General features: G+C 55.9%; 1 protein-coding gene across 1 annotated transcript; it reads left to right on the top strand.

Annotated features, from left to right (window-relative positions):
* Positions 1 to 34: 34 nt before the first annotated feature.
* On the top strand, positions 35 to 7402 carry TYSND1 (trypsin like peroxisomal matrix peptidase 1). Its single transcript, XM_030334082.1, is given in 5 exon segments — positions 35 to 1313; positions 3064 to 3194; positions 4197 to 4382; positions 6525 to 6683; positions 6686 to 7402. Coding segments are annotated over 5 exon segments (1944 nt in total). The 5' UTR covers positions 35 to 135; the 3' UTR covers positions 6976 to 7402.
* The last annotated feature ends 6520 nt before the right edge of the window (positions 7403 to 13922 follow it).

Below are 13922 nucleotides of genomic sequence, written 5' to 3' on the forward strand. Positions count from 1 at the left end.
GGAAGAACTGAGTCAGTGTTTGCGCCTCTCGCTTCCAGCTTTGGGTGGCGCCGCGGAGGATCAGGGGTCCCGGCCGGGCTTCTCGCTCGCTTCCCTCGTTCCCCCGAAAACCCCGTGTGCACAGTCCTAGAGGACATGGCGCGGCAGTGGGGGCCGTCCATGAGGGCGGCCGAGCGGGCGGGCTGCGTGGTGAGCGCTTCCCGGGCCGGGCAGCCCGAGGCCGGCTCGTGGAGCTGCAGCGGGGTGATCCTGAGCCGCTCCCCGGACCTGGTGCTGTGTCACGGGGGCATTTTCACCCCCTTCCTGCGGGCCGGGACCGGGGCGCTGAGCGCGGCCGGCGCCGCCTTCCTGCCCGGCGACAGTTGCGGCGACGACCTGCGCCTGCACGTGCAGCGGGGTCCAGCAGCCTCGAGCCCCTCAGGCCGCGCGGAGCGGGGCCGCCCGGGGCTGTGCACGCCCCAGTGCGCGGGCCCAGAGTCAGGCCCTCAGGCCCGACCCCGCGGGCGGCCCCTGCAGCCCCCGCGGCCCGCCGAGCTGCTGCTGCTGCTGAGCTGCCAGGCCTTCCGGGCCCACTTCGCTCGCCTCTTCGGGGGCGAGGCGGCGGAGCAGTGGCGCTTCGCGAGCGCGGCGCCGGAGGACGAGGTGACGGAGGACGAGGAGGAGGATCAGCTGAGAGCGCTGGGCTGGTTCGCGCTGCTGCGCGTGCGGCCCGACTCCGAGGAGGAGGAGGAAGAGGAGGAGGAGGAGCGCGGGCCGGCAGTGGCCGTGGCGCCTCTCGGGGCCGTGCCCAAGGGCGCGCCGCTGCTGGCCTGCGGCTCCCCGTTCGGGGCCTTCTGCCCGGACATCTTTCTCAACACGCTCAGCCGCGGCGTGCTCAGCAACGCGGCCGGCCCGCTGCTGCTCACCGACGCTCGCTGCCTGCCGGGCACCGAGGGCGGCGGCGTGTTCGCGGCGCGGCCCGCGGGGGCGCTGGTGGCGCTGGTGGCCGCGCCCCTCTGCTGGAAGGCCCGCGAGTGGGTGGGCCTCACGCTGCTCTGCGCCGCCGCCCCTCTCCTGCGTGCCGCCAGAGCCGCGCTGGGCAGCCTGTGCCCCGGCACCGATGCCCTGGCAGCCCTCCTGCCGCAGGAGCTGAGCGCCCCATGGGGCCTCACCCCCCGAGACCCAGGGCCCCCGTGGGCAGCTGCGGCCGTGCTGGTGGAGTGCGGCACCGTCTGGGGCTCTGGAGTGGCCGTGGCGCCCCGCCTCGTGGTGACCTGCCGGCATGTGGCCCCTCGGGAAGCGGCCAGGGTCCTGGTGCGCGCCACGCCCCCCAAGTAAGGCCCGCAAGGTTGCCTCACCTCTGCCCCCTCAGCAGGTCTCAGAGCGGAACTCTGAAGATTAGGGAGGCCTTCTGGCATCACGATGATGCTTTGATGGTGTAGTGTGGGTAGAGACCGGAGTCCCTCCCCTCATCCTTGGCATTCAGAACCCTAGCCTAGGGGGTTCTGGGCCTCCTTCCTGGCGGGGGGGAGGGGGGGGTGGCGCGCAGTGAATGGGGCTTGGGCAAGATGCCCAGCAACTCTGCATTGGGGAACTGTGGGAAGTCACAGCGTCTCTGACTAGGCATCTTTTAGCACCCCGTCCCCTCAGTCCCCCGCCCAGCCTGTTTTCTTTCTGAAATCTGACTGCTCTTAGAGCAGGCACACAGCACTGGCTCCGTGAATGCAGACTTCCTAGCCCTGTTCTTTCTCCCCTGAAAGCGGCAGTGAAGTCCCAGAGGCCCAGGATGCTGCCTTCCTGGGGTGATGAGAGGGGGCTGTTACTCTTACTTGATTGCTCTCTTAGATCTTAAGCAGATCTTCCCAGCTGGACAAAAATGACGGGTGTGGGGCTCCACCTAATTAAAATGTGGGGAAAAAAAAAAAAAGAATGTGAGAGTGAGGTCGAGCACACAGATGTATTTTGAACAGTCTTTGGGTGATCCTGGCAGCCGGGTTGGGACTTCAGCCGTTTGTTCCTTCTCTGCAGGGAAAAGCACTCTTGCCCTCCTTTACCTCCAGTTGCTCAGCAGCCTTGGCTTCCTGGCTTGTGTTTTCCTGGTACCTGTTCTATTTCTGCTGTGGTCCCAGGCACTTAACTTAGGCAGGAGCAGAGCAGTATAGCACCTTGGTGTTAATGCCTGAAGTTCTGTACCTACCTCAGCCTAGCCATGCAGCCCGGGCCTTTCCAGATCCCTCTACCGAATTTCCAGGGTTAACCCAGCCCAGCTTCACCGTAGGGTTTCCCACTGGTGGCCAACAGGACAGCCGCGACTTTATAAGGAGGACTGATAATGAGGACTTCCCTGTATGTGTGGTGCCCCATCCTCCACCCCGTCTTCACCACACACATACTCTTGCTTCTAGGGAACCCACCAGGTCCCCTGGAAGCTATCCCTGCAGAGTATGTAGTGGGGAGCCCCTGTGTGAACCTGGGCAAGTCAGTGTAAGCTGCCTTTCCATGAATTGACATGTGAAGTCTTGGAACAGAGCCCGGCCCACAGTAAGAGCTGCAGATGTGCTAGCATTTATGTATGTAAATGGGGACACAGGACTGGCAGCATTGTTTGCCTCAAGTGAGGCAGTGAAGGAGAACACTGGGAATGTTTGCCCTGGCTTCTGCCACCTATTGTGTGACCTTGAGAAAGTTACTCAACCTCTCTGGCCCTCAAATGCACCATTTAAAATGGCGATGATCACAGCGCCTAGCTCTGAGGGCCGCTGGGAGAACTAAAGGAGATGATGTGCCCAGAGCATTCACAGCAGCCCCGGCCTGCAGTGCTCTCCAGGTGTCAGGTGTTCAGGAAACCCGGTGAAGTGCAGGAAGCTAGTGGAGAAGTACGTTACGGTTGGCGATGCACATTTGGAAGTACCACAGGATGGCCAGGTGACGTGCCCACATGTGCCGGCCTGGTACGGTTCAGGGCTGATGCCACATCTTTGGACTCCCAAGTCCGTGTTTTTACCGTCACTCTCATCCCCTTGCTTCCTCCCGGTACTCACGGGTCAGCATGCTAGCCTGTCATTTTGTTTCCCTTGCTCCCAGGAGTGCTGCAATCTGGGGACAAGTGGTATTTGCCACCCAGGAGACATCGCCTTATGACATAGCGGTGGTGAGCCTGGAGGAGGACCTACCCGATGTCTCCCTGCCGGTGCCTGCCGAGCATTTCCATGAAGGTAAAGGACGAGAGGGCTTCTGGTGTGGGGCGGACCTGAGGAAGCACAGTCAGTGTTGGACATTCTAACCCTCTAGATTGGGGGGGCCAGTCCCCCAGGCGGGCCCCCTGCCCCACCCCTGCTGGAGGCGTGGGGCAGGGTGGCGTCAAGCTGGCATGAAATCATCCTGGTTTCAGTGCCTTGGCTGGAGTTGCTCTTGGAGGCTTCTCTGCTTGTGCCCGGCATGCCCCAGGTCCTGGGGGGCAGGGGGAATCCTTGCCGAAGCGTAGGGCACCCCTCTTTCAGTGTCCACAGCAGTGTCATGTGGAGCGGCTGAAATTGGGGGCTCCTGCCAGCTGGCCAGAACGGTGTTGCCCTTTTGAGGCTCCACTGGCGGGGCACGCCGCCTTGGAAGTTCCAGAGGCCTCGTTGTGTAGATGCGGCGTGATGGAACAGCAAAGGCCACAAGCTCTCTACGCTGGCGTCTCTTCTGCCACTTGCTAGCCCTGTGTCCTCGGACAGGCAACTGAGTATTCTCTGCCTCAGTTTTCACATCTATAAAATGGGGATAATGCTCCCTACTCCCGGGCATTGCGAGGAGTGCGGTGAGATGTGGCCTGTAAAGCATCTAGCCGCATGCCCTGTGCGTTCAGAGCACTCGGTAAAGGCAGTTGGAGGGCAGCCTGGAGCCCTCATCACCGCTCCTTTTTTCACCAAGGCTTCTTAGTCCGAGGAGGAGATGGGTGTTAATTTCACGAGCGTTGACTGAGCACCGGGGTGGGTGCCAGGAACCCTAAAAAGTAACTCACTGGTCCCGCAGGGAAATGAAGGCTGGAGAGTAGTCTGATGCTGAGGACAAGTGGTGAGCAGGTCCTGGGAGATCAGCGGAAGTCCAGTGGGGACCTGGGGCAGACTACCCGGAGGTAGGAGTATCTTCACAGCAGCCTGAAGGGCAGAGAGGGTTCGGAACTTTGGAGAGGCAGAGACGGCTCCCCAGCTTCACCCTCCTTTCCTCCCTGGCAGGCGAAGCTGTCAGCGTGGTGGGCTTCGGCGTCTTCGGCCAGGCGTGCGGGCCCTCGGTGACCTCGGGCATCCTGTCAGCTGTGGTGCAGGTGGATGACACGCCGGTGATGCTACAGACCACGTGTGCCGTGCATGGCGGCTCCAGCGGGGGACCCCTCTTCTCCACCCGCACAGGAGACCTCCTGGGTAACCAGCTCCTTGGCCCTCTCCCAGCCCCTCCCCTGCCAGAGCCTCAGTCCCATCTAGTGAGGGCCGGGTGTGCAGCCCCCGGGAGCCACCCTCGGCCCGGGAAGATGGTGGGCCTTACGTCCAAGAGGCAGTTAGCCAAGGTTTTCGGGCACTTGTGCTCCTGGGAGTGGAGAGGAGCGGGTGCTGAGCAGGGAGGGAAGAGATCTGAGGTCTAGTTTCTTCTCTGCCTTAGGTAAGTCGCTTAATCTTAGTTAATCTATGAAACTCAGGAGTTGGATTCATCCAAGAGTCACAGGTAAACGAATGGATGAGTGAGTGAAGACGGCCGGGATGGAGGGTCAGGGGTGAACTGGGGTGAACACCACTCGGCTTGCAGCACATTGGCGCCTCCTTCCATAGGAATGTGGGCCTAACATTGCTTGATTCGGCAATTTTTTTACTAGCAACGGTAGACCTTTTTGTTTGTTTAATACGGGGTTATTAGATCTTTTGATTTGGACATATACTGATACGTGGATACGGACATAAGTGTAGATACGTGTGCAGGCATGAGCTGGTGGGTACGTGTGCGTGTGTGTAAAAAATCTAGCTCTGTCTGCTGAGAGGGGCTAGAAGCAGTGACACCCCGGTTGTGATGACCACACTGAGAACCTAGACCTTGGTTTCTCTAATAAAAGGCGCCAGGAACTGACTCGCTCCCGGGCTCAGGCAGGGAAGATCCAAGATGAGCCCAGAGCACCTAGTGGTGCTGGAGAGGAAGGAAAGGCTAACGACAGAATGATCGGCACATCAGATGTGTGACGAATGAAGAGCTGACTTGAAGGAGCTCCCAGTAGAACAACTTGAGCTGCAAACCACACAGCGATAGGGTTGGATGGTAACTCAAAGAAAAGAATGAGTATCTGAGTCCACACTGACATCGATAACTGAATGCATCTTGAAATGGAGACAAGTGACAGCTCTTCCTGACAGAAGAATTCCAGGTGATAAATGTAGAAGAAATGAGGGAAGTAGAAAATCACTGTTAGGACACCACAGAAGGAATTGCTGCGGGCAGGACCCACCGATAAATGGAAAGTAGAAACGAGGATATTTGCCTGATCCTAAAATATTTCGTACAAGAGGGAAAACAGTAAGCCTGCAATAGAGAAACCTGGCAGATATACCACCTTAGCCAAGTGATCAAGGTTAGCGTCTCAAGAAGTGCTTTTGGACATCACGCACCTCCTGACAGGGCGCCCTGAGAAGGGCACGGGACGGCATTTTCAATCTTGGAAAACCTTAACCTTAGGAGAAAACATCCGGTAACCCCACATTGAGGGACAATAAGTAACCTGTACTCCTCTAAGTGTCACGGCCACGAAAGATAGGGAAAGACTGAAACTGACCCAGGAGGCATGACATTTGATTAGATCCTGGAATAGAAAAAGCATTCGTGGAATCACTGGTGAAATCCAAATGCATTCTGCATGTCAGTGAACAGCATTGTTCCAGGGTTAATTTCCTGGTTTTGATCGTTGTTTTTTTGCAGTGACGTGAGGAGAAGCTAGATGAAGGGTGTACAGGGACTCCGAACCATTTTGGCAAGGCTCCTGTAAGCCTAAAAAAGTACATCCAGAAGGGGGCTTGGCTGGCTCCGTCGTCGAGCATGTGACTCTTGATCTTGAGGCCGTGAGTTCAAACCCGCGGAGGCTACTTAAAATTAAAAGCGACGACAACGACAAAACACATCCACATGCACACACATACACGTGCACTCACTGAGCAGGCCAAACAAAAAACTTGCGTGGGGGTCTGATTCACTTACTCATTCAGTCAACAAGTATTTGTTGAGTGTCGACCCTGCACCAGGCACTGGGGAGCCTGCCTGAGCAAAGCCCGTGGGGCCGACACTAGGTGGAGAGAAAGGTCACAAAAGAAGCGCAACATTGTTAGGTACTGACGGTTAAGGAGAGAGTAAAACGGGGAAGGGGCACTGGGGTGTGGGAGCCAGAGGCCATGAAGGAGGCTGGGTGTCTGTCACTATGAGGGGGGTTCAAGCCCCCGGTGGTCCGAGGGCCTCCCTGCTGGTGATGGGCCTCACTTCCCATCCGTGTGCCCTCTGGCTCATCCCCCCTTTCCTCTTGGACTCCTCAACAGGCATCGTGGCCAGCAACACCCGGGACAATAACACAGGAGCCACCTACCCTCACCTGAACTTCAGCATTCCCATCACGGTGCTCCAGCCAGCCCTGCAGCGGTATAGTCAGACGGGTGACCTGGGCGGCCTCCGGGAGCTGGACAGCGCCACTGAGCCAGTGAGGGTGGTGTGGCGGCTGCAGCGGCCGCTGGCGGAGGCCCCGCGGAGCAAGCTGTGAGCCAGCCCTATGGAGAGAAGAGCCACCATGTTATGCCACAGGACGAGCGGAGGGTAGCGGCCTCAGGACCCTGCCCGGGCACACCCCAGCTGGGCTGCCTCCCCATCCCCACCCATCTCGTCCGGCTCTGGAATCTGGACCAAACTTCCCTTTGGCCCCATGGGTCTCCAACCTGGAAGTCTGTTTGGGGGTGCTTTTTGGAGCCCTCACCTCTCTCTGCCCCCTGGCACTAAACTCTGTTATTTCTCCTTCTGGGGAGCCCCGTACAGCTGCCCAACAGCCCTGGTCCTGAGGGACAGGTGCTGGCTGGAAGGCAGGCCCAGTCCTGGCTCTGCGTCTGTTCCCTGTCTCCTGATGGCCGCTGGCCACCAGGAGCACCTGCTTCCCTGGGTTAGGGTTAGGGCTTCCTCAGAAAGGCCTGCTCTGAAGACCAAAGACAAGAAGAAAAGAAAATCTTTCTGTTCTACTGCACCTCTAGGTGGAGTCCCTGAAAGTTAGGATTTGTGGGTCTTCATATGTTGAGTGTCGCTGACCTCCAGGGACGCTCTGACACAGTGCCTTTACTTTCCAGCCCATAAAATGGGCCTCAGGGATCTCACAGGGGAAAATGTGTCTAGTTGGGGATTGGGAATAAAGAGGATGTATAGGAGAAAATCTCTACTTCTATCTAGCAGGTTCTCTTTTTTTCTTCTATGTTTTGAAAGTTGCCCTGGGAGTAGGAAACCATCAGGCACAGAAATACACCTTTTCTTTCCTCCTTTCTCAGTTGGGGTGTGAGCTCATGGCATACTCTTTTTTTTTTTAATTTAATTTTTAATTTTTAATTTTTAAAAATTTACATCCAAATTAGTTAGCATCTAGTGCAACAGTGATTTCAGGAGTAGCTTCCTTAATGCCCCTTACCCATTTAGCCCATCCCCTCTCCCACACCCCCTCCAGCAACCTTCAGTTTGTTCTCCATATTGTAGGAGTCTCTTCTGTTTTGTCCCCCTCCCTGTTTTCATATTGTTTTTGCTTCCCTTCCCTTATGTTCATCTGTTTTGTCTCTTAAAGTCCTCATACGAGTGAAGTCATTTGATATTTATCTTTCTCTGACTAATTTCGCTTAGCATAATACCCTCTAGTTCCATCCACGTAGTTGCAAATGGCAAGATTTCATTCTTTCTGATTGCCGACTAATACTCCATTGTATATATATATATATATACCACATCTTCTTTATCCATTCATCTGTCGATGGACATTGGGCTCTTTCCATACTTTGGCTATTGTTGATAGCGCTGCTATAAACATGGGGTACCTGTGTCCCTTCGAAACAGCACGCCTGTATCCCGTGGATAAATGCCTAGTAGTGCAATTGCTGGGTCGTAGGGTAGTTCTAGTTTTAGTTTTTTGAGGAACCTCCATACTGTTTTCCAGAGTGGCTGCACCAGCTTGCATTGGCTCATGGCCTACTCTTGTGTCGGACTGAGCCTGGCCTCCGGTCCTGACTGGCACCAGTCAGCACTGGGTGGGGCTTGCAGAGCCTGGAAGGTGGGGATCTTGGCCTGGCAGCAAGTGTTTACAGAGTGTCCGGGATGTGTCCAGGCCTGTCCTGGGCCCTGGGGGTGGGTTGGGGAGTTCAAAGCTATCAATGAGACCAAGGCAGCCCCGAGGAGCTAAGACCAACCCTGCAAGTCAAAACATGTACTAGGTACCCAGGGCCCTGCACAGGTAGGCGCTCAAAAAATGACTGAAGTCACTGACAGGTTGAATACCTTTTGGGGGATGACTAGGGGGCTAATTCTCAGCAGTGAGAATTTCTGGAAGTGCTTGGCTTCTAACACCGACCTGTGGAGTGCCAACTCTGGGCGGCCTTTACGTGACCACCTCCTGTGATCGTCATTCTCCCCTTCACAGAGTAGGAATGGCCCAGGGGGCAAAGTCAGTCCACAGTAAATTAACGGAGGCAGGGGGTGAGGGCTGAGGTCTGACTTAGCTGAGAGGGGGAGGGAACGATGCATTCCAGTGGGCACCCAGGAGCCCAGTGTTCTGGGGAGACTGGTGTGCCAGCCCATTAGCGTGACGAGCAGGGCAGCCCTGGCCGCTCAGGTGGAAGGCTGTGTCCTCGGGCCCAGGGAGGGGGGGATCGGGCAAAGCCTCATCTAGGTGTCTTAGGAGCCGAGCCCCGGAAGGAGGGCAGGAAACGGGGACGGCGTTCCAGGTTGAGAGCAGCAGGAACTGGGATGCAGAAGTGTGAAACCACGCGTGTGTTCTGGCAGCGCTGAGTGGAGGGGAGTCCGGAAGGAGCAGGACTGAGGGCTGGGGGACCAGCTCCACAGGCCCAGGGGAGGGAGAAGACGGCTGAAGCAGGACTGCCGGGCATGGCATGGCGAAGACCAAGTCAGGGCACAGGAGGTGGCACCGACTGCGTGCGGGCCAACGCAGAGAGAGAGAAAGGGCAAACGGTGCCTGAATTCCTGACTAGGACAATAATGAATGGCTAGCAAGGTTAGGGACCAGCTGTTTCCTTGGAGTGTCTGTGGGACCTCACGCAGAGAAGTGCAGCCAGCTGTTGAGTTAGGATAATGTAGTAAAAGCCCGCCCCGCCCCCCCGCCCCCCCAGCTCAGTGGCTTCAGACAGTAGAAGTTTATTGCCCTCGTGAAGTCCAAAGCAGTGTACCTGACTAGGAAGGGGAGGGAGGCTTTTATGCAATAGCGGTCGAGAGACCTAGGCCCCTTCCCTCTGCTGGTTCTGTCACTGATCTGGGACCTCAGAGTCTCCTGTCATGTTCTCTGTAACTGGTGGGTGGATGGGGGAAGAGAGAGAGGAGATATTCCTGCTTCTCTTTAAAAAATAATTTTATTTTGGGGGGCGCCTGGGTGGCTCAGCCGGTTAAGCGTCCGACTTCGGCTCAGGCCATGATCTCACGGTCTGTGAGTTCGAGCCCCGCGTCGGGCTCTGTGCTGACAGCTCGGAGCCTGGAGCCTGCTTCTGATTCTGTGTTTCCCTCTCTCTCTGACCCTCCCCCGTTCATGCTCTGTCTCTCTCTGTCTCAAAAGTAAATACACATTTAAAAAAAATAAATAAAAAATAATTTTATTTTGAAACAATTTCAACATAAAGTTGCAAGAATCCCCATACACCCTTCACCCAGCCACCCCCTTCCACTTTTGCCAAATGCTCCTGTGATGTTCTTTTTTTTTTTTTTTTTTTTTTGAGAGAGAGAGAGAGAGAGAGAATGCAAGAGGGGGAGGGGTGGGGGGGAGAGAGAGAGAATCTTTCTTTTTTTAAAGTCTATTTATTTTGAGAGAGACAGAGACAGCACAAGTGGGGGAAGGGCAGAGGGAGAGAATCCCAAGCAGGCTCCACATGGTCAGCACAGAGCCTGATGTGGGGCTCAAACCCATGAACCGTGAGGCCATAACCTGAGCTGAAACCAAGAGTCAAACGCTTAACGGACTGAGCCACCCAGGTGCCGAGAGAGAGAGCGAGCCCAACAGCTCAGAGCCCAATGACGGGAGTGGGAGTCAGGGCTCAATCTCACAACTGTGAGATCACGACCTGAGCTGAAATCAAGTGTTGGACACTTAAATGACTGGGCCACCCAGGTGCCCCAGGAACAAAGACTCACTTCTATTACGTAAATAAAAAATAGGTTTAGTGTTCAGAACCTCTGGACGGATGCCAGAAACCTCCTTGACCTGGGGAGGCTCTAGGGGCCGCTAGGTGTGTGTGATGACTCAGCATCCTCTCTGCTTTGTTCCCTCTCTTCTTTTTTCTTTAAGTTTATTTAATTTATTTTTGAGAGAGAGAAAGAGCACGAGTGAGGGAGAAAATCCCAAGCAGGTTCTGCACTGTCAGCACAGAGCCTGATGTGGGGCTCGAACTCGTGAACCGTGAGATCATGACCTAAGCCGAAATCAAGAGTCAGCCACGTAACCAATGGAGCCCCCCAGGCACCCCTGTCCTCCCTCTTCTGCCTCCTCTGCACTCAGTCTCTCCTTCCTTGTAAGCTCAGTTTGCTATTGGCCATCCAGACCTTTCTGGCCCTTCTGTCCATGCCCTTTGATCTCTGGCTCTCCTTATCACATGCCCCACTTTCAGATTTCGTCCATAAATGCCAGAAAGCAGATTACCCGATTGGGCCCATCATCTTCTCATGCCTTGCTACAGCTGGGGCCGTGTTTTCAGAGCAGCCACGGTCAGGGTGGGTTCGTTTAGGCTGGGAGAAGACCTACACTGCTGTCCGGGTTGCACCCCAGGCTGCTGTCAGCTGAAGCTGTGGGTGTAGGTGCAGTGAGGGCCTGGGGCCACCAGTGTTTACAGGACAGAGGCAGAGTGGGAGCCTGCAAGGGGGCTGAGAAGAGACCAGCAGAGGCACAGGAAGAAAACCAGGGAGGCTAAGACCTAGCTCACCAGCGTCCCTCTTCCTCCTGGGTATGTGCTAGAATGCATTTCGTGGCCACTCTCACAGGTGTGTCCATGAGTTCCAGCTCACGGCATGAAAGCAGAAGGGAGGTGTACCACTTCCAGGCCTCGCTAGAACAACCTCTGTGTACTAACCCCTTCCCCTGGTGGGCATGGAGGTGACCCCTAAAAGAGACCTTGGAAGCCTCTTGTTAAAGATGGCCTCTGTCTGTCTGGTCCCTGGATGACTGTGTGCAGCCCATAGGCCTGGTGTTGCTACCCAGGCAAGAAATTCACTTCTTTTGTATTTGAGCCATTAGATTTGGGGGTCTCTTTGTCATGTAGTAGAAGCTACCCTCGTGAATGTAGTCTGTCCCTAGCTGGAAGCACTATAACCAAGCCACATTTTGGGGGAAAGATGAAGAAACAGAATCCTCCTGTCCTTTGAGGCTTATGAATTTAGCTGGAAGCACAGAAGGAGAAGGAAAACACTCACTGGGGTTGCTAGGGTTAAGGGTCGCCTCTTCCTCCAGTGGGGATACGGCCTCTGTTTCTCCCAGCCCCTGGTTGACCCCAGTACTCTGGAGCTCCTCCCAGCCCTGGGGGCCAGCAGTCAAGTCACCTGTTGTCAGGAAATGTGAGCTCATGACTGACAGCCAGCAATGCTCCCTTCTCTTAGATTCTGTGATGTGAGACAGTCTGTCCACCATTCCTGCTAATTGTTAAAGTTCCATACTGCCAGTGTTTCTGCATCCAAACCATACTTTCCTATTACCTCTGGCACTTGCAAATTCAAAGGCAAAAGTCCTTTGTTAGAAGGCAAGGAGCCCCGGTTTTCAGTTCCAAGGCTCTGAGTTCCACAACTGTTGAGTGGGAAGAGAGGAGTGGTGTGGGGTGAGTGGCCTGAGGAAGTGAGTATGGGGTTGCTTTTTGGACTGATGACAATGTCCCTGACTCAGATAACGGTGATGGTGGCACAGTGTCACATCACTGAACTGTACGCTTGAAAAGAATGGATTTAATGGTATGTGAATTATATCAACTATATCAACAAAAAAAAAAACCCACATTTATCTATGCAAACATTAGTTTGCACTCCTAGGGAACCAGGTGCTGGGATGGATGCCAGATGCCGGGGACCCAAAGTCCAGCAGAGCAAGGTCTTTGCCCCAGAGAGCAGGTCAGTTGTGACTGTTGCCCTCCTTGGTGTCAGTTTAACCTCAGCCCTACTTTTCTCTAGGAGTGTCAGGAGGGAAAAAAGGAGATAAAAGCTATTTGGAAGTTTGCAAAGCCCATGACAAATGGAAGGCTTAGGACATCCAAGCTGTGGCTCTCTGATGGTTCCCCAAAGGCCAGGATTAGGACATGGCTCAGAGGGCCATGAGCACTCTGCGTGGTTGCTTTTCTGTGGCCGCAGGGGCTGAGAGACGGAGGTAGAGACTCCCACAGCTCTGAATCCCCTCCTTCAGCTTGATTTCAGGAGTGCCAGCCAGGATAGGAGAGAGGCGAGGATTCCAAAGAACTGGAAGGTGCAGCCTGGGCTATGCAGGCTAGTAATGTGAGTCGGGTGCTCATGGGAGGACACCAGTTTCCTTCTCAGCTCAGGATGGTTCTGGGCACCAATGTCTTCTAGGTGGAATTGATCACAACCCGTCCCATACCAGGAATATTGGATACAAGGCCCTTGGCCACAGCTTTTGGAAAAGGTACAAAACAGGTCACTGCTAGTGTGAACGTTCACGAAAGCTGGGAAGACGAAGGGCAGTATTCTGGGAACCAGGAAGCTGCCAACATACCCTGTAGCCTTGGGCAAGCTAATCTGCCCACATAAAACACCTATAATGAATGGCTAAGTGCTAATACTTGCATTAAATAGATGAAGATGGCTCATCTGTCACCCAACTGGCTACATCCTACCACCAGGTTCGCATCATTGGGTTTCTCTCTAGATCCTAGTCAAGCCCCTTTGTCTCCAGGACTGCCCTGCTGACTAGTTCCCCAATTTCAGGGAGCCCTGCCATTTCCCGATCCTTTCACCACAAAACAGAACTCAGACCTGTCACTCTCCTGCTTAAAGCCCTGCGGTGGTATCCCGTTGCCCTGGGGATGACACGACCCCACCAGGTCTGTACACCCTGCCCACGCTGGGCCACCCTGTCCTGTGACCGCCTCCACCACGCCCCCGCTGTTAGCTCTTTGTCCTGCCTCTGCGTCTTTGCACACCCAGAGCACAGCTGCCTTCTCTCCGCCCGCGTCCAACTCCTCATCCTTGGCAAGCTTCCTTTATCCCCAGTCTCTCGTAGGGCGGTTGGCGATACAGGTTATGTGTATTTACTATTTGTCTTTCCCCGGAATGTCAGCTCCGCGGAAGGCAGACACGGCGTCTCTTTTGCTCTCCATCCTGACCCCCCCCCCCCCCCCCCCCCCCCCACGCCGCGCACAGTGCCGGCGTTCAGCGGGTGCCCGGCGGCGCCGTTTGCCGAATTGGGATTTACAGGCGAGCAGCCGGAGGCTGGTGATCCGCCCGCTGTGGAGTCGCGCTGAGCTCTCGGAGCTTCCGAGGGGCCTGGCAGACAGGCGGCCGAAGTCAGAGGCGTGGGGAAGGCGTTCCGGGCGTCGAGCGCTCGCGTGGGCCCGGGCGCGCTCGGCGTCGCCAGGGGTTGCTGGTATCGGTGCCGCGGCCGCAGCTCCCCAGGCTCCCTCCGGGGGCGGGCACGTACCGAGCCACGCCCACGCCCGCCGGGAGGGGCCTGGGGCGCGCGGCAATCCCAGAGCGGACTGGCCGAGTGG

The sequence above is a fragment of the Lynx canadensis genome, chromosome D2 (assembly GCF_007474595.2).
Source record: "Lynx canadensis isolate LIC74 chromosome D2, mLynCan4.pri.v2, whole genome shotgun sequence".
Lineage (NCBI taxonomy): Eukaryota > Metazoa > Chordata > Mammalia > Carnivora > Felidae > Lynx > Lynx canadensis.